Here is a 24,080-nt window from a genome sequence, read left to right as displayed (position 1 = left end):
GGCACACCGTTAGCTTTAGCTTATTCAGAACACTTTTCAGTCATAGTATAGTTTTTTTTTTCACAATGTTCCAGCATAAGCATAGCATATGACAAATTTCAGAATCAGTGAACAGGGTGGGCCCGCACGGCCTCACGCAGCTGTGCCAGCCTCCTGTGCCTGACAGCCGTAGAGCGGCACCACCGGCCGCCGCGGGCCGGCACCGCCGCTCGGTCGTGCCGCGTCGGGCGCGCGGAAGTGTCTTGGGGGTCCGGCTGGGTCGGCGTCTGACGGTCGCCGGATCGAACTGCTGAATTATTGTCCCGCCGGCCGGACCGGGCCACAGGCCACCGGCCACGCTGGCGCGCTGGCACGCCTCCAAAAAGTAAGCCAACAACAGCGAGGCGGCAGCCGGCGTCGGTTCGGTCCAAGGCCTGCGCGCGGTCCCCGGATCCCCTTTTCTGGGAGGCTCAGGGCCTCAGGCTCTCTCATCTGCTGTAGCGCTGCTCATTTTTGCGCAATGCAGATGGAATAAACGTACACATGTGTCACGGTTACAATGCCCACCTAACGTTGAAACCACCAAATTCGTCCATCCTTTTACCATCTTTTCTGAATCTGCCATTGCCTCTCTGAAACATAAATAAACCCTTCAGAATGTTTGAGGCTGAGTCCGTATCCATCTTTTCGTTTCAAAAAAAAAAAGTCCGTATCCATCTGAACTTGCCCTTGCTAGGAATACTTAAGCTGTTCACGCATGACAGCATGAGTTGCAATGTCCTGTCGTGTGTTGTGAAAACTAAAACTTTTTTTTGAATCAGTGAAAACTAAAACTTGTATTAACAAACGATAATGATTTCAACCGGGCATCCGTACGGGTGAATGCGTCTCCCCACTCGCTACCCCCTCGCTCCCTCTCGTCCGCGCTCAGCCGTCCGCCTCCACCGCACAGCCCCGTCGCGCGTGCCCCGCCTCCACCAGGCGGTGGTGACCGCGCTCCTCCGCGCCTACATCCTTCTCCCCCACCATAGCGTCCTCCTCCCCCACGAGCCGTGCGCCCCGCTGCCTCCCTCTCCCTTCTCCTGCTCCGACATGGCGGCGTCCCCGGCACGAGCACGAGCACGAGCTCTGATCCACGTGACCATCCCCGACGACCCCCTTCCTCTTCTCCGCCGGCCACCCCGTCGTCAACTCCGGTGCGGGACGGGCACGATCCGGGAGCCCCCAATACCCGCAGATCCGGCGGCCATGGCGCTCCCCGCGCCAGGCTCTCTTTCCCCTATGTTGCAATTGTATGTTTTAATTATTTCAGATATTTTAGAGGTATGTTGCAGTTGAACCATATGGATGTTGCAAAAATTGATCGGGGTGTTGCATATATTGCAATTGTTTTCAGATGCATATTGCAAATAGTATGTTTCAAGTGTTTCAGATGTATGTTTCATCTGTGTTTATCCGGACACATGTTGCGATTGTGTTTATCTGGATGTTGCATTTGTTTCACACATATGTTGCATGTGTTTTATTCGGATGTTTACGTATGGTTACAATTGTTTTCAAGTGTGTTTCAGGTGAGTTTTTCAAGTGTTTCTGAAGCATGTTTTAAGTATTTTAACTGCCTTCAGACATATGTTGCAACCATTATTTCTGTATGTTTTAAAAGTAGATCGGATGTTGCATCTCTTCCTTCATCTTCCGTTGCATCTTGCGGATGGGAGGAGGGGCGCAAGCGTGGGGCGCGGCAGGCGTGCTCTCCTGTTTGCGCGGGCACAATGGACGCGATTCCTATTTCGATTCGATTTTTATGTGAGGGGGCGGACGGTTGCATAACGCCGCGTCCTGCGTGACGTTCGCGCGCTAAGCTTGCCGATTAACAAAACAGCCCGATGGATCGGCGAGTTATATTTCTCGTGCGTACGATCTAAGGCTCGCTTCGCCCTTTGCCTTAGTTTAGTTACAGCGCGGTACGTGATCGAGTACCGTCAGGTGTCACTTAACTTGGTACTGAATTAAAGTGGAGTTTTGGTGTGGCATTCAGTTACGGTGCATGGCTGTAGTACTCTTCAGTTGGCTGCTTGGCTGTGCTCGTCTAGTCGCCTTGGCACCTTTTTGACTGGACGCACCGCAACCTCTGTTCACGTGCGGACGGGAGATGCCCTGCCCCTTTGCCCCGGAATCATCATGGACGAGACAGCTCGCAATCTCTAGAGGTGCAGGAGCAGGACGTCCTACGGCGTTTCCGTATCTTTGGTGTTCCACCGTGTCCGCGGATTTTCCGCCTTTAAAAAAAATCACCAGATTCCTCAGTCCTTGGTTGAAAAAAAAAGGTGAGAGCGATTGCGCTTTGAAGATCATATCATTTCACAACTGCGAAAAGATACTCATGTTTGTTTACATTCCGTTGGCTGTCGCCGTAGCGGAAGGGCGTTTTGTTTTTTACACGGGTCACGTTTTTCTCACGGGGGACAGTTTCGTGTGTCTGGTCGCTGCAGTCTGCAGATGTAAAGAAATTGGGTAGTACCAGTACGTCCATACCAGGACTGCAGTAGTGCAGTAGCGTACACACAAGCGGTTTCATGTGCCGTGTGTCCAAAGTCCAGGCCAAAATCGCTGGCAATTGATGTCGGCTGATAACTGTGTTTAGATCGTAAAATTTGAGAATTTGGCTATTGTAGCACTTTTATTTTTATTTGGCAATTAGTGTTCAATCATGGATTAATTAGGCTCAAAACGTTCGTCTCGCGATTTAAACCAAACTGTGCAATTAGTTTTTTTTCGTCTACATTTAATGCTCCATACACGTATCGCAAGATTCGATGTGATGGCTACTGTAGCATTTTTTGGGAAAGTTTTTGGGAACTAAACACAGCCGGCCTCGTTTAGTTGCAAAAAGTTTTTCCAAAAAGTGCTACAGTAACCATCATATCGAATCTTGTGATACGTGCATGCAGCATTAAATGTAGACGAAAAAAAACTAATTGCACAGTTTGGTTGGAAATCGCAAGATGAATGTTTTGAGCCCTATTAGTTCATGATTGAATACTAATTGCAAAAAAAAAACGAAAGTGTTACGGTAGCTAAATTTTCAAATTTTACCCAACTAAACACAGTGCGTTTGTATGCCGAGACTGCTAGACAGGTGATCTTGTAACATCACCATGCACACACGATAGCTTCACCTTGTTTGGATCCCAAATTCTCAAACACCGGCCACGTCAACAGTACCCTTGTTTCGTTGTGCACGGGAGCTGCTTGTTGCTTGCGAGTAGTTCGTGGAACCGAGACATTCGCTCAGATTCGGGCCACCACTACAACGTCGTAATCGTATCGTAGCACGGCCGCACAGCAACTTTGGCCTCGGGCTAGAGTGTACGCAACAGAAACATTAGGAGGCTAGGACACAGGGGTACGAGGACGCTGGAAAAGTGATTCGACTCGGTGGGATGCCTCGAACTCCCTCGCGTTCTCTACGAGCCTCCCAACCTCAAAACTCTCGAAACCATCCCCGTCTCTGGCAGCTCCGTAACTACTGTAGTACGTTCGAGAGGTAGAAATTCCAAGAGATTGCGAAGCAGTAGCCCCTCGCCCATAGCGCCCGTTGCGTTCGTTCGTGTTCATCGACGCCACCAGCCACCACGTTGTCTCTCCTGGCTGGCTGCTGCTGCCAGACCCTGCCGGAGCTTTGCGGCAGGCAAAATCTCCTCTGCTTGTCCGCTTCCCCTTGTATATAAAAAGAGTTTGCCCAATAACTATGCGTTTTATGTAATTTTAACACATGAATTTTTTTTGCACCATAGAAATAAGATCTAACAACCTCCATCCCTTTTTCTACCTTCTTCTACCTCCAACCTTTTTCTACCTTCAGACAATCACAAATTAAAAGATCACAGATTCACGGATCATATGAAATAATTTTTTTTTCCTATGCAATGATAAAATAACAAATCGGGTCCTTTTGTACGTACCTGTCGCGGCTCATCTGCAGACCTCGCCGGTACGTACGTGTCGGGCCAGTCCGGTCTTACTACACGTAGACGCTGCGACTTTTGCCAGTTCGATTACCTTTTGCTTTCTGTGATCTGGGTGACGAGAAGACAGTTGAAAGGAGAGAGGGAGAGACGAAAAAAAATCATGTTTTTTTTTATGCTAAAATATATATGTGTTATGTAGCGTTTCTGTATAAAAAACCGCCGCGCGTGGGCGTGGCGGGTGCCGCGCTTTAACCGCCCCACTCCCTCCCTCCCTCCCGCCATAAATGGCCACTCCCGCCCCCTCCCCCACCCCGCCGGCGCCGCCGGCCGCGCAAGACCTCCCCGCTGGCGACCAGCAGCAGCCCCACCACCACCACCCGCTCCTCGCCGCGGCCGCCGCGGCGTCCCTCCTCGCCGTGCTCTACCTCCCCCGGCCGGTGCTGCTGCACGTGCTTTCCCCGGCCTCCCTCTCCTCCCTGCTCCTGCTCATCTCCCTCCTCCGCCTCGGCTCCGCGTCGCCGCCGCCGCCGCCCGCTCTCGCCGTCCCTCCTCCTTCCCCGCCGCCGACCGAGGACAAGCAGCAGCAGGCTCCCGAGGTCGCGCTCCCGCCGCCTCCGCCTCCACCTCCTCCGTCGCCGCCGCCGGAGCCGGAGCCGGAGCGGGGGAGCGTGTTCCCGGAGGTCCCGGAGTTCGCGTCGTGGGCGGCCAAAGGGCGCGCGCTGGAGGTGATCCACGAGGAGTTCGAGGCCGAGTGGGGGCTGCCGGAGGAGATGGGCCTGCCGTGGGACTCCGACTCCGACGTCGACTCCGACTCGGACAGCGGCAGCGATGACGGCTACGGCGGCCGAGGCGGCGACGGGGAGGACGGCGGCATGATCGAGATCGAGCTGGAGGAGGACAGCCTCATCGAGATCGACATCTCCAGGTGCCGGTGAGGCGGTGACGGATGATGGACTGCGTTTTTTCTTTTCCTTTCCTCGCGGATCAAGATCCTTGATTGATACTTGGACCTGGGGTTCTCGACAAAAAAAAAATTATCTGCTTAGTGATTAGGCGTGTGGGTAATTGGAGTTCTTCAGTTGCTTTCTCTAGACGGTTTTGCCGCAATGTACATATAGGACTACGAATTTACGATGATGAGAGATACGGAGCGAGAAGCTTTGCTCCCCCCCCCCCCCCCCCCCCCCCCCCCCCCCCCCCTTATTTACTGAAACAGCTCGATTTGGTACGTCCATGATAACTTAAAATCTTACTGCTACTTTTGGTGATGTTTTCTAATCTCTTGCGGCCCGCCTCTTAAGTTCATCTCGAATGATTATTCTGGTGGTCTCAGTGGCCATTGCAAGAATGGCAAGTTGGGGGCATCTTCACCTCCCTCCTGGGTGGCGACTGCTGTGCCACAATGCTCCACTGGTGCGCGCTGTCCCTGTTCGATGCATTCATGTACGCCATTAGTGGTGGCTAGGATTGTGCCCGAATCGCCAAGCTCTTGTGTGCCTTGGCGATGCCGCTTGGATCTGGATTCCTAGATCGCGTCAGTGGTAGTAGCCCGTTTGGTGGTTGGTACCGCTGGGTTGTGGTTAAAGCTATTGGTTCGCCAAATCAGTTGGCAACACAAGAACAACCTTGTTCGCTGGAACTTATCAATCATGTTATTTTTCTTTCATAACAAATAGATAAATAGTACTATTCAACCTAACTTTTCGACAAAGCGAACAGGGCAATGCTAATGTGATGCTGCTCCAGTACACACCGACTGAACTGAAAGAATATCATCTGATCCAGACATGCAGTACTACTCCATTTTTCGTCAGAGCTTTTAGCTTTAGTTGCTGCTGCCTCTTTTGCACCGCCTGCTGGATCAAAGTTTGGTTACGTAATCGCCTTGCACAATGCTGTATAGCGGCAAACCATGTTTGGTGTCTAGCGGTCTCCAGCCGCTTGTCAGTTTTCAGGCTGCATGCTCCGATATCAGATCGTTTGCAGCAATTACAGGCCGGCAGAAGATCAGGTACGCTCGATGTCAAGTACCACGTGAACAGACTGGTCCGCTTCATAAACATGATTTAGACGGCCGCTCGTTCAGAGATCAGATATATATACTCTGGCAGCATACTGTATCTAGGTATAGTTTCCGTAGGAGGTGCTGCTATCTTGTTTACACCTAACTGTGCTCTCTCGACGAGTGTACTTGCACGATAGAGTATTTGGGTTTTTGACATCTATATATAAACGGACTGCAACGTGACATCGATGTGTGCCAAAGCCGAAAAGGGAGGGGTGGAGGAAAGTGAGATCGGATCGTGTCGTAGCTCCGATAGGATGTTAGGTGGTCTGGACCCGCGGACGAGGTCGGGTCAGTGATCAGGGAAGAGCAGTGTGTTCATGGGCCTATTAGTTCAGAGACAAGGCTGAAGCTGTATGCTTGTCCAGTCCCCTGTCTCCCAGCTTAGGTTTTGACCCATGTGCCTTACTCGGGCGAAAAGATAAGGAACTGAAGCTCGTAGGCCGAGCGTACTGTACATAGGTGGAAAAGGCAGGGGATGTTTGATACAGGGAGTAAAGTTGAGTAGATGTCACCTCGGTATCTAGGTATTAATTAGAAAGACTAAACATGAGTCTAATTAGGTTTAATAGATTCATCTCGTAAATTAGTCTCAATCTATGTAATTAGTTTTGTAATTAGTCTATTTTTAATACTCTATGCATGTGTCCAAACATTCGATGTGATACATTCGATGTGATAGAAACTAAATTTTATTAGGTGGGTCCAAACAACCCCTTATTTTGGTCAATATCAAATGAGGGCATGTTTAGTTGCACCCTAAAACACTAAATTTTTTAAGATTCCCCGTCACATCGAATCTTTGGGCGCATGTACGAAGCATTAAATATAAATAAAAAATAAAACTAATTACACAGTTTAGACGAAATCCACGAGACAAGATTCCCCGTCACATCGAATCTTTGGGCGCATGTATGAAGCATTAAATATAAATAAAAAATAAAACTAATTACACAGTTTAGACGAAATCCACGAGACAAATCTTTTAAGCCTAATTAGATTATGATTGGACACTAATTGCCAAATAACAACGAAAATGCTACAGTAACATTTTGCCAAAAATTTTGGCATCCAAACTGGCCCTGACTATTGTCCTTCAACTTTTGTTCTGGACTCAGGGGTATTCGGTTCTTTAGTCGCTCCTAAAATTCATATCACATCGAATGTTTAGATACTAATAAGGAGTATTAAATATAGATTAATTACAAAACCAATTACATAGATGGAGGTTAATTTCTGAGACGAAATTTTTAAGTCTAATTAATCTATCATTAGCACTTGTTTACTGTAGCACCACGTTGTCAAATCATAGACTAATTAGACTTAAAAAAAATTAGTCTCACAAATTAGTCATAAGTTATGCAATTAATTTCGTAATTACTCTATATTTAATACTTCATACATATGTCAAACATTCAATATAATAGGAATTTTAGGAGTTCCTGCATCAACCAAACAGCCCCTCAATCTTAGTCCATTGTCTTCGCTTCTACGTAGCATGCCACGTCATCCACCCCGTGGATCAATCTGCCCACCAGCCTTCACTGATTCCCCCTATCTCTCATGCCCGTGACCCTATTTGTTTTCTCTTATAATCGGATTCTCGATGAAAAAGAATGAGAATCTGGACAAACGCTTCAATTACTTATGATTCTTTTGACCATCATTTCATAATTTTGAACTAGCACAATCAATAATCTAAAAGAACCTGTGTTACCAGGAGCGTAATCGAATCGATTATAAACAGTTCCAAACAAGACCCTTGCCCCGCCATCCCCAAAAAAAAAAACTTCAATTCGTCCTATACTGTTATAAAATTAACCAAGCATAAAATTGATATTTACATCTATTTTCAATCTAATTTATATTCATTAATTTCACAAATCCAGAACTAACCGTTTTTGTTTTCTATTGTAATGTCGTTACTGACTGTTTCATCCCCTCCGTCGTCGATGCACTCCTCGAAGACATGGCCCTAGGCTCATTGTCCATGACATCCCGCTGCTCAAACTTGTGAATCCACCCATGAACTCTGGCAACATGTCCGAGAACTGGTTCAAGCTGAGCGCCCTGTTCGTTTGGACTTGTTTGGCTTATAAGTCGTACTTTTTCAGCCAACGAACAATATTTTTCTCTCACACCAAATCAGCGAACAGTATTTTCAGTCATAGCTTACCAGCCAAACAAGTCCAAACGAACATGGCGGAGGTCATAGAGCTACCTAGTCGGTGTAGGAGCTAGGCCCAATGTTGAGGAGAACAAGTTCATTAGACATAGGTTGGCGAGCCCAGTCATCCTAGACGCTAAAGCCTAAATGTTAAATGGTTACTAATTCTATGTAGTGTTCAAACGGTTTAGACGATTTAAACGATTTGCACTGTAAAATACATATAAAACTACAAATATTTTAGTTTCATGCTAACTTTTTTCAAGCGCAGGAAGAGTTGGGACACAGGAGGCTTACCTCCTCGTCCTCGTCGTTCACCTCGGACTTGGACTAGTCAGAATCACCATACGCTGTGGGGCCTCCACAGACTGCAACGACAGATGACACGTGAGTACATGAACTCACATCACACACAGACGAATTTACAGGCACTGCTGGGCAACGTGAGTGGAGTCGAACATACTGTACCTGCTTCTTGTTGTAGGCGTCCATCTTCTTGGTGTACTCAGCCTCAAGCTTCTCAGCCTTAGAGACGTAGGCAGCCTTATCCTGCATTTCAGGATTCTCACGACGTCAGAGGGTGTTCCATCTCAGTACTGGTTTCAGACATAAATGGACACAAACATATACTTCATCAAGGCGTTAAAGCAACTGAATATGCAAGTTCACCAACAAAACTCTTCTATGGACGAACAGGTTTCAACATCGAATCGAACAAAATAGTGTCAAGTCCCCACAATCTATTGAACCAAACAGACAGCATCGAAGGGGGATAGCACTAGGCAGCAGCAAGTCCACAGATCTGAAGTCTAAACAACCATCTAGTAACTTAGACGGCGGTTATTACAATTCCAAAACATGAGGCATGGTGAAAATTGAATTGAAATCATGAGCAAAACCACCCCAAATTCGAATTCAAAAACAAACGACGGAATTTGAACAGATCTAGCTCTGCAGCAAGCAACGACATGATATTTACAATATGCTGCACAGGGGACCCTACCCGGACGAAACTAGAGCAGCATATTCATCGTAAAAACAACAAAGCACATCGTAACTAACTGCAGTCTCAAACGATTAAAATGGGCAAAGGGAGCAAGCAAACTCACAGCATCAGAAAAGGGACTTCCACCACCAGCCATGCCAATCTGCCATTCACAGAGCCACAAACATCAGAAACGCAAGTTTCATAGCAGCCCACCACGAATATTCGAATCAAATGACGGAATCATGGATGAACCAACCTTAGCCTTGAGCCTACAGCACTCGTATAAATTTTCAGAAGAGGAAATCCATCCTTGATACGGAGCAAATCCAACTTCCATCCTACTGAAAATGCAACAAGAGCATCGGCTACGTAGTTCGGAAACTGGGCCCTTGCAGCTCTGAGCACGTTTGTGCGCGTCAGTTCCTCTTTGGAGTTTGGGAAATTCTTGATGACAAGAAGAACCTCATGTTCCACGGAATGTACGGCACTGTGCCGCAGTCTGAACAAGAAAACTGCCTATGCTAGAATTATATGTGGGAAGTCCTAGAGGTGTGATGACGGCATGTGGAAGGAAGACCGCCTGAAAGTTTTTGTACTACAGCTTAAAAGGGAAGCTTTTTGGTTGATACTGACGACGGGCCCACTCAGGAATGAACTGCACAAGAAGCCCAAGGCTCAGTATGATGCCCTGTCTGCCCGATGTTCTCCAAAATATCGCGGTAAGTCCAGTCAAACCAAATTGGTACTGCAAAAGCAGACGATGAATCTCAATGCAAACATCTGCAAATGTATCAGTGGACATTGTGAACGCATGGTACAGAATGGTTTGTGGCAGGACACTCGGAGCACTTATGTCTGTAAAGTATCTCAATAGATCAAGGGGTAGTAACTGCAGTGACCTCACATCATGGTACTTTACAACTAGCTGCTTGAGGTAAAAGATATATGACTTGTACACATCCTTTGGTTCACAGAACTATTCCAGACTCTTAAAAACAATCACTCCCTCATCTCTGAGGATACCCACATTGTCCTTTCTGAAGGGATTGGCAAATCTCATATTGGACTTTCTGAGGAAGAATGTAGAATGACTGCCAGCGTCGAGGACAGTGCGTACTCTATCTAACAGCTCATAAGAACTCTGAGTATGGCCATGCAAAGATCGGGATGGTATGGGGATGAGGAACTGCCGATCCAAATACTCATCCATGCTAACATACATGCTCCCTGGATAAGTGACGGCCCCGTAACGTCCCCTGTAAAAATATAATGCTGAGACCTCGATGATAGGTGCCAATGAACACTTGGCCAAGAAATTCTTCTGGAAGACGTCATTGTCTGATCTCGTAACAGAATGCACAATGGTGACAACCTATTATGACGCAACTGATATTTAAGCTAGACCTTGTGCCTCTTTTTCGCGCTAGGGTTTTCGCATAAATCTTGGTGTCTAACCTCTATTTGATAATGTTCTTGTAATATGTGTTGTTGATTTGTGACCTTGCTTGCTATTTGTGTCATTTGCTTAAGTTGGATGGCTATGTATTGTTGGTATATGAGTAATACATGTGTACTTTGATTTGTTGACAATTAGATGATGGGGATTAATGGTTTGTGATGAGCTAGATGCTCCAATTATTTTAGTTCGATCAATTATCTGATCGCAACTATAAAGTTCTATGACCTGGAGCTTTTACAACGTATTTGCTAAAGAAATCAACACCCCCAATGGCAAATCCTTTTCTAAAGTGGAATGTTGGCATGAGTTATTTCACCAAGATGAAACGATAATCTACCACAGGGGCCAAACTTCCAGATTTGAGGAGCTAGTACATCCAAAAATAAATGAGCATAATTCACTTCTAATGAGATGAGTTCTTAGAACTGAATGAGGGAGCCAGCTTTTTATTTGATATTACGATCACGAAGGATGTCACCGAACTAACAAAGGCAAAGTGTAGAGCGGAAGTATTGGCTACTCAAATTGCTTCTCCTTTCATTCTCATCCAGAGACACTATTTTATAGTGCCTTTTTACAACACGAGGACCGTAATACCCCCACAAATATCCTACATACTTAGAATATTCCTTCTAGTGGGGGCATCATGGTCTAAATTACCTTAGAATACAAATGACATATGCCTACTACTGGAAGCTTGGACCGCCCTGCCCTTCTATGGGGCGCTCCCCTTACAGCCTTCACCTAGAACTTTGTCTGCAGTCCTTCACTTCATCATCGACGTACTCCCTTGCCCCCTTCACCAGCTACACCACGCATTTTCCCCATCGACCGAAACACCCATCATTTTCCCCATCGGCCGAAACACCCTTTGTGTGAAAAGAGTGATTTCCAATCTATCAGACTTCATCTGCGCGTGAAGGGGGCCCAAGCAAAAGGTGTTGCGCCCAACGGTAGCCCCTCGGCGGGGATTCTTGCGAAGTCAAGAGAGCCAGCGACAATCTTCCGTGTTTTTGCACCTTCGCTTTGGGGCGCTCTTCATTACTAAGGCCAACCTCTAGAGATTGCAAAATTACAATCTTATTTGCTGCTTGTTTTTTACTATTATTTGTATATATTGTTATTTATATTATTATATATTATTATTTATTTTATTAAATATATATAATAATGGCACTTGGTTTCTACATTGGGTCAAGCCTTTTTTTGCTTATCTCTTCATTGCTTGTGCTTTGCCTTTAAGATTACACGTGGCCCACCCCTTTTTCCTGGGGTCGGGTGCTTTTCGGTCTCCCTGCTTATACATAGCCGGGGTTGGTGATCATAGTGACATAGTCTATTCCCGTTTGTCATTTGCACTTGCTCTTTTGCCTTGCTTGTATCTTGGCTTACTCGCACTAGTGAGGTGGATGTTGCCCGCGGTTTTGTGGTCTTGCTAAAAAAGGCCCTAGTTGAAAATCTATTTCAAAATAGAGAGGTGTATTATAGCTGTTAATCCAATGGTACTAACTATTGTGACGAGGCATGCTCTATGCACTAATCTGCGATGGAATGGGGAAAGAATGAAGTAAGTTAAGTAATAAGATGAGATCAAGGGAGAGATTGTTAGTGTTGATCTCCTCTAGCTCGGCCCAACGGCCGAGTTGGGCCTTGACCTCGCGCCCTGATCGGGGGCACCCAACCCTACATGGTTGGTGGGTCCCCGTCGCACTGCGCTATATAAAGAGGTGGGCGCCGACGGCTTAGATGACGAGGTTCACCGCAGCCACAGTACCCCACCAACAGGCCTAACCCCAGATCCAATCTCTAGAGGCGCAACAGCGGTGGGAAGCGCCACCATGGTCTCTTCATCGCCTCTGCGCCACGCCCGTGGACTCCACCGCCGCCGAGACTTCGCTGCCACTCCTTCACCGACTTCACCATCGACGCCATGGACAGCTCCTCCTCCGCCAAGCCCATAGATGGTCGGTAACACCTCCCCTCTCTCATCCTCTCTCCACTCTCTCTCTCTGTAGTTCGTCTTGTTCATCATGTTAAAGCTAAAGTGATCCGCTAGATCTACTCCTAGATGATCCTAGGAACAAACATATACATGACCTAAAACAAACACTACCACTAAGGGAAAAGAGAAGGAATCATATAGAATTAAAAAAATGCACACATACCAGAAGCATCTTCACGAAGGCACATGTCCCAATGTGTGCAAGGTCTTTCTTCGTTCGAGCATTGCCTTCTATTTCATCCATAAAACGAGAAACACTTTCTCCATTCTCAAAAGTCTCAACTAGGACAGATGGATGCACAAATGGATATAATGGCTTTGGGAAAGACACATGTCTCCATCTGCGGAAGTTGTAGATAAAACGACTCAAATGAGCAGCTTCCCTACAAAGGTCAACTTGAGACATCATGCCTCGAACAAATCCGCAACTGGTACATAATTTGATGTAGAGCTCATGAGACAATGGTGATCTTTGCCGTGAAGCATTGGGAAGAACTTAGTTCTGTGAGATATGGCATGCATGCGGGGAGATGCAGATGTCACGTCACCATGGAGAATTGGAGATTCGTACTTTGAAGCATCCACGTGGATTAGAGAAGTTACCCTGAGCTGAAGTGGGGTGTAAAATGCATGGCCTGGCAGTAGGAAACTAGGATGTTGATGTATGCTATATCTATATACAGTTCTTGATGCTTACCATTGTCTGTATCTATGAACATTTTTTGTGTTCTGAAAGTTCGCACCCGTACCATGCCTGACTAACCAAAATGCTGATCACGCTGGGGCAATGGACTAACCGAATACACTAAACAAAAACGTAAATAAAGACAAAAAAAAATATACAGTAAACAAACCAAAATGCTCATCACTCTGGGTCAATGGACTAGACGAATACACAAAAACGTAAATAAAATCAGCAACAGGGATTCCGGCGACGATCGAGCTCGCGACCTTTCGCTTACGAAGCGAACGCACAACAACCACTATGATACGGAAGCACCTTTTGCTACATGAAAATAGATATTGAAATTACAAGGGATATCTCTGGCAGACAACTATACATTCATAATGTTGTAAAAAAAATGCTATACATTCATACAATAGTTTTTTTTGTGACACAAACTTTGACGTTATTAGATTCTTCGAAAATATATAAACCTATGATTTTAAAATATCACACTAAGAAATCATTGGTCAAAGCCTTGTCAAGATACGCCTGCCTGCTAACGCTGGGTGCAGCAGCTGGAGAAAAGCCACGTGATGCCACGCCATTCGCATTTGCCGTTTCTCCAAATATGACGAGTTCATGCCATCGTGGTCGCCACCGTTCACGAGCTAACGGCCTCCTGCATAAGGGCATGCATGCATGATCCATTACACTCCGCAGCACCCGTAGACTAGTACTACTAGTAGGGATATTATTCAGCTTTCAGCACAAACGTGCTTAATTATGTACGTGTACTTGTACTACATATACATACACCAAAGCTCAGTAAATCCCGAGGTACAGCTTCGCCGGTGTGGAGTTAGAGGGGCGGAAGAAGCCTGACATCGCCGGGACAGAGCGGCTTGCCGACGACGAGCTTGTCCTGGAATGCGCACGACGGCAGCAAGAGGGAGAGGAATGATAAGACTCTGATCCGTGTCCGATTGTTGACGGTGGTGTTGCTGTCTTACCGAAACCCCCGCGATAGGCCCATCACCGATTCAATCGGCTAAATCCCAATTTCGAGCTGACCTTTTTTTACTGGCTGACCGTCAAATCATTAAAAGAATAAGATGAAATTAGTTGTAGATTTGATTAAATAAATGGGGATGTGATGGAGGCACAATCGTCTCGTCGATTTAATTAGATCTAGCAATAATCATGTCGGGTACCTTAGAACGGGGTACCCCAAGCAAATATCAAAAGGGTCGCTAGAGTCCCATCTAATAAATAAAAACTAGAAGGCAAGTCGTGGGCCCCTCACCCGCCACAACCGAGCCCACTGGGTCCTCCTCCTCCTCGCCTCGAGCCTCGAGCAGGAGGTCTCGGCATCCTGACGCAAACTCCGCTTCGCCCGAGGCTCTCCGGAGAAAGCATCGGCAGGGAACGCCGTCTCCGCCTCGCTCGAGGCTCTCCACAGAAGGCCTCGGCAGGAGGTGCATTCTCCGTATCGCGCGAGGCCTCGGCAAGGAGCCTGATCTCCGTCTCGCGCGAGGCCTCATTCTCTGTACCGCTCGAGGCCGGCTCGTCCGCAGCCCGTCGCCCCCCGCCTCGGTCGACCCCCCCAACAGCGTGTCACGTCTCATTAATACTTTCAACCACTCCCGCAATCTCAGCCGGACAGTGGCTCAACGCCACAGAATAGGCGACGCGACCCGAGGTCGCATCAGCGCCATACCGGCCGGGACAGGGCACGGCGGGGATTACTGGCCACTGTGTCCTAACACTGTGTCCACGATCAGCGCCATATCGGCTGGGACAGGGTACGACGGGGATTACCGGCCACTGTGTCCTAACGCTGTACCCACGATCAGCTGCCCGCACAAGGCCTCGGCACAGTACACCAGGGCCTCGGCGATCTTGGGGTTCGTGCCTGCCGAGACCCCCCCACCGCAGTGCAAGCCTCGGCACCGACCAAGTCTCGGCCTCGCGCACAGTCTGTCCACAGTGGCTTGCACGTTCGCCGCCACGTCCGCTCCGAGGCATTCCCGGGGCTCCCATGACACACAGGATCTGATGGGACAACCACGCCGCCCCAGTACTCCAAGGACGGACCACTCCTACGACCACGCCGCCACAGGAACAGGCCACAGGGCTCGGACGTGCCACCCCTATTGTCACGATGCCGCATAGTAATACATGTACTGTCCTTGTCCTCCCTTCAACTATAAAAGGAGAGGACTTGGGCCACTTAGGGGGGGAGAACACTGGGGAACACACACGCACACATTCCAGCCGCTTGAGAGCAACGTCTCAGATGGCCCACACGACACCCTGCTGAGACCTGGGACTAGTTCCTTCTCTCCCTCAGCTTGTAACCCCCTACTACAAGCACTTCGGTGCAAGGAATACAAGTTCGATCTCTCAGACTGGACGTAGGGCACCGATTGCCTGAACTAGTATAAATCTTGTGTCTTTTTGCATCACCATCCGGAATCGGGAGCACGCAGAACAAATTCACTAGTCGGTTGAGGATCCCTCGGTCCGAAACACCGACAGTTGGCGCGCCAGGTAGGGGCCTCTGCGTGTCAGTTTTGTCATCCCAGCAGGTTCCGGATAGCAGACCCCATATGACCATTGCGTCTCGGCACCGTAGTTTGGTTCGGGAGCCTAGAGTTCATGTCTCTAGGGCATGAGTACGACATGGTACTCCTCACACCTCGAGCCCCACCGTCCGACGATGAAGTTATGCACCGGCAGCCCATGTGCAGGTGGCGCCCGGGCGGCCGCTCTCGCCGCGCTCGCCAGGCACGACGTGAGCAAGGCCACCCCGACGCTACGCGAACCCGGGGCGGCACGCCACTCCCTGCCGATATCCTACGACCAGCTGTTGGCACAGGGTCCCTGGCTGGGGACCTGTCTGGCCTGAGCTTGGACAAAGGAAAATCACCGGTGACACGCGGCGATGCCTAGTCATCAAGCTCTGCTCCACCACTCCCAGAAGAATCGACCCCGGCGGAGCAGAATCTGGCAACGGCACCATCCCCATACCCCTTTGGGTTGAGAAATGCCGCCGCCTCTTACGCCTACGCTTACACTGCCGCTCACGAGGATCCCTCGGAACGTCGCCAGCGCTTCGCTCTTGACCTAAGCACCCATGCCGACTCCTCGGATGAGGACGAGGCATGGCCCGGAGTGGATTTCTCTAGGCTCCATGACCCTGAGGCTTTGCGCCAGTTCTTGGCCGCAAGCGACTACTGCCTCGGCTACTCCGACTCCAACGACGAAGGCACTTATGACCCCACTTGTGAGTGTTTTCACATCGGGCTCGGGATGCCGAGGGCCGGCGAAGAGGATGAGGGGGTAGGTAGCCATTCCCCACTTCATCTAGGGGCGGGCGCCGCCACGCCCCCACGCAATGTCCTGCCAGCCGCATGAAATGAGAACATCGCTCTTGCACGGCCTCAGCGCCCAGACCTAGAGCAGCTCCATGAGCTCTAGGCCAAGGTCGAACAAGACCAACTCCTTCTGCAGCAGCTTCGAGACTCTCTCGAACAAGAACAGCGAGGCCACGGTGAAGGCGGGGGAGCCCGACAGAGGGCCCGCGATGTGCATCACCGCATCCATGACGACGAAGGGAGTGAGCAACCCCCAGTCTTCAATCGTGCCAGCCAGAACATCGTGGCTTCGGCAATGCTGGTCCGCGCAATGCCCGAGCCTTCTACCATGGAGGGGCGGCTGGTCCGCGGCGAGCTCCGCGATCTCCTAGAGACCGTTGCGGTTCAGCAGGCCAAGAGTTCCGCCTCCCGACGGCACGGGAGCGCCTCGAACCTTCCCACGGCACCGCCTTGGTAGGACAGGGAAGCCCCGGCTCATCCTGAGCCCGACCGAGCGCCAATAGCCCACAGGGTCCCCATACTTCTGGATCGCCTCGGCAACCGACGCGAGGTGCAGGGAGACCATGAGGTGGTCAGCAGGCGACGATGCCACGATAGCGAGGGGCCCACTCGGGGCTACCACCCACACCGAGTCGGTCGCTACAACAGCGGGGAGGACCACAGTCCTTCCCCTAAACCGCCAGGCCCTCGGGTCTTCAGCAGGGCCATCCGCGCTGCTCCTTTCCCCACCCGGTTTCGGCAGCCGGCCAATCTCGCGAAGTACAGCGGCGAGACCAACCTGGAACTCTGGCTTGCCGATTACCGCCTGGCCTGCCAGCTAGGTGGCACGAAAGATGACCTGCTCATCATCCGCAATCTCCCCTTGCTCCTGTCGAACTCGGCGCGAGCCTGGCTCGAGCACCTTCCTCCCTCGCAAATCCACGACTAGCGTGACTTGGTTAGGATCTTCGTCGGGAACTTCTAGGGCACATACGTGCGCCCTAGGAACTCCTGGGATCTTAAGAGCTGTTGCCAGAAGCCGAACGAGTCTCTCCGAGACTTCATCCGGCGCTTCTCCAAACAGTGCATCGAGTTGCCCAGCGTCGGTGATTCGGAGATCGTCCAAGCTTTCCTCTCTGGCACCACTTGTCGGGACTTGGTCCGAGAGTTAGGTCAGAACGTGCCGCGCTCTGCTACCGCGCTTCTCGACATTGCCACCAGCTTCGCCTCGGGTGAAGAGGCTATCGGAGCCATCTTCCCCGACACCGACACCAAGGGTAAGTGGAGGGACGAGGCCCCCGAGGCCTCAGCCTCCCACCTCCCTAAGAGAAAGAAAAAGGGGCACCTGGAGAAGCAGGAGGTCCTGGAGGCTGATCTGGTCGCAGCCGCGGAACGCAAGAACCCCCGAGGCTTCAAAGGCCCTAGGCCCTTCGACGACATGCTCAAGAAACCCTGCCCTTACCACCAAAGCCCAGTCAAGCACGCCCTCGAGGATTGCTCCATGCTGCGGTGTTACTATGCCAGTCTCAGGCTCCCCGACGATGACGCCAAGCAGAAGGGCGTCGGCGACCGGGACGAAGGCAAGGACGACGGGTTCCCCAAGGTACGCAACGCCTTCATGATCTTCGGTGGGCCCTCGACATGCCTTACGGCACGGCAGCGCAAGAGGGAACGCCAAGAGGTCTTCTTGGTCAAGGTGGCCACCCCCCAGTACCTCGACTGGTCTTGAGAGGCGATCACCTTCGATCGAGATGACCACCCTGACCATATTCTGAATCCCGGGCAGTACCCACTAGTCGTCGACCCGATCATCAGCAACACCTGACTCTCCAAGGTGTTGATGGACGGAGGCAGCGGCCTCAACATCCTCTATGCCAGCACCCTGGAGCTCTTGGAGATCGACCGGTTGAGGCTCTGAGGCAACGTCGCACCCTTCCACGGCATCGTGCCAGGGAAGCGCACGCGACCCCTCGGGCGCATCGACCTTCCGTCTGCTTCGGTACCCCCTCCAACTACCGCAAGGAAGTCCTCACCTTTGAGGTAGTCGGGTTCGGGGGAGCCTACCATGCCATTCTGGGGCGGCCGTGCTACGCCAAGTTCATGGTAGTGCCCAACTATACCTACCTCAAGCTCAAGATGCTAGGCCCTAGCGGTGTCATCACGATTGAGTCCACGTATGAACATGCATACGACTGCGACGTCGAATGCATCGAGTACGCCGAGGCTCTTGCAGAGGCCGAGACCCTCATCGCCCACCTCGACCAACTCAGTGGCGAGGTGCCTGACTCCAAGCATTGCGCGGGGGCGTTCGAGCCTGCTGAAACCATCAAACTCATCCCGGTCGACCCCGCCTGCCCCGACGACCGAGCGCTGAGGATCAGCGCCAGCCTCGACATCAAATAGGAAGCCGTGCTTGTCGACTTTCTCCGTGCAAACGCCGACATATTCGCATGGAGTCCCTCGGACATGCCGGGCATACCAAGGGAGGTCACCGAGCATGCCCTAGACATCCAGGCTAGATCTAGACCGGCGAGGCAATGTCTACGCCGCTTCGATGAGGAAAAGCATAGGGCCATCGGTGAGGAGATACAAAAACTCTTGGCGACTGGGTTCATCAAGGAAGTGTCCCACCCAGAGTGGTTGGCTAACCCCATGTTGGTCAAGAAGAAAAATGGGAAATGGAGGATGTGCGTAGACTACACCGGTTTGAAAAAAGCTTGCCCAAAGGTCCCCTTCCCATTACCTTGAATCGATCAAATCGTTGATTCCACCACAGGGTGCGAGACCTTGTCTTTCCTCGATGTGTATTCTGGTTACCATCAGATCAAGATGAAAGAGTCCAACCAGCTCACGACTTCTTTCATCACACCATTCAGCATGTACTGCTACGTGACGATGCCCTTCGGCCTCAGAAACGTAGGTGCCACGTACCAACGATGCATGACCCAGGTCTTTGGCGACAACATTGGGTGGACCATCGAGGCCTACGTAGACGACATCGTGGTCAAGACTAGAAAGGCCGAGGGTCTCGTCGACGACTTAAGGATAACCTTCAAATGCCTTAGAGAGAAGGGCATCAAGCTCAATCCCGAGAAGTGTGTGTTCAGGGTCTTCCGAGGCATGCTCTTGGGATTCATAGTCTCGGAACACGGTATTGAAGCCAACCTAGAGAAGGTCTCGGCCATAACCAGCATGGGACCAATCAGAGACCTCAAGGGAGTGCAGAGGGTCATGGGATGCCTTGCGGCCCTGAGCCGCTTCATCTCGCGCCTCGGCGAAAAAGGTTTGCCTCTGTACCGACTCTTGAGAAAGTCCGAGCGTTTTTCTTGGACCCCCGAGGCCGAGGAAGCCCTTGACAGACTCAAGAGGCTGCTCACCAATCCTCCCGTCCTGATACCCTCGGCCATGGACGAGGCCCTCTTACTCTACATCGCCGCAACGACCCAAGTGGTCAGCGCTGCCATAGTGGTAGAGAGGCAGGAAGAAGGGCATACTCTACCCACCCAACGACCTATTTATTTCATCAGCGAGGTGCTCTCTGAGACCAAAGCACGCTACCCCCACATCTAGAAGCTGGTCTACGCCATGGTCCTGCCCTGGTGCAAACTGCGCCACTACTTCGAGTCGCACCTAGTGACTGTGGTATCATCCTTCCCCCTGGGCGAGCCCCTTGACCAAGCCTGAGGTCATGGAAGTCAACGCCGAGCCTCCGCAGACTGATCAGGATGCGGATTGGCGAGTCTCGTTCCTCGATTGGCTTGATCGGGGGGAGCTTCCTGACGACAGAACCAAAGCGCGATGGCTCGCGTGCCAAGCCAAGACCTACGCCCTCTACAATGATGAATTGTACAGGCGAAGTCCCTCAGGTGTCCTCCAATGTTGTATCAGTGCCGAGGCGGGCCAAGCCTTGCTTTGGGACTTACACGTAGGCGCCTACGGGCACCATGCGGTGCCTCGGACGCTCATAGGGAACACTTTCCGCCAAGGGTTCTACTAGCCGACGGCGGTCGCTGATGCTACCAAGCTAGTACGCTCCTGTGAAGGATGCTAGTACTACGCTCGGCAGACACATCTCCCAGCCCTAGCCCTGCAAACCATCCCCATCACATGGCCGTTCGCCGTGTGGGGGCTCGACATGGTCGGGCCTCTACAAAAGGCCCCCGGGGGCTACTCCCATCTACTAGTATCAATCGACAAGTTCTCCAAATGGATCGAGGCTCGTCCGATCAATCGAATCAAATCCGAGCAGGCGGTGCTGTTCTTCACTGACATTATCCACAGGTTTGGGATCCCCAACACCATCATCATCGACAACGGGACGCAGTTCACCGGTAAAAAGTTCCTGACGTTTTGTGATGACCACCACATTTGAGTGGCCTGGTCGGCCGTAGGACACCCAAGGACCAACGGCCAAGTGGAGCGTGCCAACGGCATGATCCTACAAGGCCTCAAGCCAAGGATTCACAACCGATTGAAAAAGTTTGGCAAAAAATGGCTCGCCGAACTCCCGTCGGTCATCTAGAGCCTGAGGAACACTCCAAGCCGAGCCATGGTATTCACGCCTTTCTTCCTAGTCTATAGGGTCGAGGCCATCCTCCCCACCGACCTGGAATATGGTTCCCCAAGGCTGCAAGCCTATAACGAACAAAGTAACCGCACCACCCGAGAGGACGCCCTTGATCAGCTGGAGGAAGCCCGAGACGTCGCGCTACTACACTCGGCCAAGTACCAGCAGAGCCTGCGGCGCTATCAGGCCTGACACGTCCAAGGCTGAGACTTGAAGGTAGGCGACCTGGTGTTGAGGCTAGCACAGAGCAACAAAGGTCACCACAAGCTGACCCTGCCATGGGAAGGACCGTACATCATCGCCCAAGTACTGAAGCCCGGGACCTACAAGCTGGCCAACGAGAAGGGCGAAATCTTCACCAACGCTTGGAACATAGAATAGCTACGTCGCTTTTATCCCTAAATTTCCAAGCATTGTATATGTCGTTTCTCGAAATACAATTAAAAAGTGTTCTTTAGTTTGTCTTATTTTTCGAGAACCCCCCCAAGCCCATCATAGGTCTCGGCAGCACAATAAACACGACAAGGGAGACTCGGCTCTGCCTCAGCAGAACCAAGCCTCCCTCGAGGGCTAGATGGGGGAATCCCCCCTAGGTCCCACACACCATTCTTCAGTTGTTTGTCGCAAAAATTCCTACGCCCAAACTCTAGCAGGCTCTGACGAATCAGTTGTAAAAACTCCTCGGACCAAGGTCTATTTTCTAAGCAAGAGGCCGGTAGAGTCGCGAGACGGCCCACACCCCCGGGCTACGGCACTCCCTCACTACCTCTCACTCAAGGGATGGCTTAGGCCCCAAAGGGGTGTTTTGCAAACGAAATCTGATTAGAAGCAACAGAGGGCAAAGGCTCGGAAACATGAGGAAAACAACTAAGAAACACAAATACTTCAGAAATAGAGGCCTCGATGGCCACAAGCGTTATGATACAAAATAACCCCTATTCTATCTTTACATAGCCCCCGGGGCCCAGATTAAGGCTCGGGGCCTTCAGCACCAGCAGATGGTAGGGGAGGAACCACCTCCTCTTTGAAGAGCGTCGCCAGCGCCGTGCCAGGGCCTTCCGCCGCCTCCATCAGCTTCGCGACCGCCGCGTTGGCCTCCTCGTCATCATCAGGCAGAACATAGCCATCACTGATGGCCGGGAGGTCAACGCTAAGGTAGTGAGAGGAGATGACGGCCATCGCCCGCTTGACACCCGTGTGCAGCGCCCCTCGGAGTCACTCGCGCATCTGGCTGCTCAGCGCAATCAAGCGACTCCCAAGGGAGCTGCCTAACTGAACCCCCTCGACCTCTAAGGCCTCATAGGTGGAAAGGGCCGCATGTTTCAGCGCCTCATGCTCCTCGATCTCAGTGTCGAGCACTGTCTGCACCACGCTGGAAGCCTCGGTGGCCCGAGCGAACTCCACCTCTGACTCTGCACCATGGAAAATGGAATGAGGTCGAGCTAGAGAAAAAACAACCTAAGTTAGGGACGGAAGCCCATGGAACTCACCCTTGGCCTTCTGCTCCCAGCGTCGGGTCTCGGCCTGACAGGCCTTGGCTTTCTCTTTCAACCACTGGGCCTCGACCCGAGAGGCCTCGGCCGCCCTGGAAGCTTCACTCCCCAGCTCTACGTCATACAAGGAAGTTAGGGAGCGAACATAAGAAGAAGGAAACAAAACAAGGGGACTAGAACTCACCCTCGACCGTCCCCCTCAAAACCACAGCCTCGATTTGCGAGCCCTCAACCGCAGCAAGGGCCTCATTCAGAGTGCCTTTGGTCAGCCGGTGCGCACTCTCCTCTGCCCCCAGCTGCCCGGTGAGGGCCTTGCCCAAGGCCGTCGCTTCTTCGGCCCAGGATCTGAAGGCATCCCGATCGCTGACGGCGCGGGTAAGCTCCTCCTCTAGCTCCTTGACCCGCGCCGCCAAGGGGGCGAGCTGCATCTAGGCTGTGGCCGCCTCAACCTTCGCGTCGACACAGCGAAGGTGGAGGTCCTCCACCTCCACGCTTCATGCCGATAGAAGCTCGTTAGCATCGGCAAGAAGGCCCCTCTGCCGCTGAAGCTGGTCCTAGATTCCCCTCTCCCACTGGAGAAAGACCGACTTCCCGAGGGATCGGGTCTCGAGCTCCTAAGGAGGCAGAACAAAGGTCGTCGATTGCGACAAAACCGAGAAAAGAACAACGTCACGCGAGAAAGGAAAACACGAACCTGGGTGACTCCGGGCAGTTCGTTGGCCACCACGGACAGCGCCATCCATAGCGACCGCTCTGCCAGCTCGTGGTACTGCTCGAAGGTACTCCAGCGCCTGCCCTCGGCCGCATCCTCGAGGGCGAACAGAGGCTCCCCCTCAGGGTCGTCCCGGCTCCGCCACAGTACTCGTGGGTGATCCTACCCGCAAGGCTCGGGTCGCACCCGCATGAGGGCCAAGCTTCCCTTGTCCAAGAGTGGCACCGGCTGCTCCATGGCATTAGTCTCCCCAGCGTCAACCACCCCTTGTGCCCGGGAAGTATCATTGGAGGAAATCGGATAGTCCTCCGTCTCTCGGGCGGTCTCCCGCAGCAATGGCGAGCCCTGAACCAAGGGCACGACCGAGGCCTCCGCCGCCTGCATCCCCGCCTCCTGCACAGACGGCCTTGCCGCCATCATGACAGCCTTGGTGACCTCGGGGGCTCCGGCCTCTGCAATCACGGCCTCGGCGGTCTCAGGGGCTCCGACCTCCGCCATCGTGGCCTCGGCAGACGCAGAGATGCCGACCGCGGCCATTGCGGTCTCAGCGGTCGTGGGTGCCAGGGCCTCCATTGCCTTAGCCTCGGAGGCCCCGGGAGCCTCGGCAACAAAGGGCGCGACGGCCCCATCCGACTGTGTAGGGGCCGCCTCGGC

The 24,080-nt window shown here is 51.6% G+C and overlaps 1 protein-coding gene and 1 long non-coding RNA gene across 2 annotated transcripts in view; one reads left to right on the top strand and one right to left on the bottom strand.

Annotated features, from left to right (window-relative positions):
- LOC136550276 (uncharacterized) overlaps positions 1 to 24,080 on the bottom strand; it is a 105,855-nt gene that overhangs the window by 63,023 nt on the left and 18,752 nt on the right. The window contains exon 2 of the long non-coding RNA XR_010782194.1: positions 14,370 to 14,382. This is a non-coding gene — a long non-coding RNA (uncharacterized lncRNA). The remainder of the gene's footprint in view (positions 1 to 14,369; positions 14,383 to 24,080) is intronic.
- LOC136552540 (formin-like protein 16) lies at positions 4,235 to 5,041 on the top strand. Its single transcript, XM_066544103.1, has one exon. The coding sequence runs from the start codon at positions 4,235 to 4,237 to the stop codon at positions 4,883 to 4,885; it is 651 nt and encodes a 216-aa protein (XP_066400200.1). The 3' UTR covers positions 4,886 to 5,041.

This window comes from Miscanthus floridulus, chromosome 4 (genome assembly GCF_019320115.1).
Source record: "Miscanthus floridulus cultivar M001 chromosome 4, ASM1932011v1, whole genome shotgun sequence".
Classification (NCBI taxonomy): domain Eukaryota; kingdom Viridiplantae; phylum Streptophyta; class Magnoliopsida; order Poales; family Poaceae; genus Miscanthus; species Miscanthus floridulus.
The sequence above is the reverse complement of the archived record's forward strand: the minus strand, read 5'-3'. Positions and strand labels throughout refer to the sequence as shown.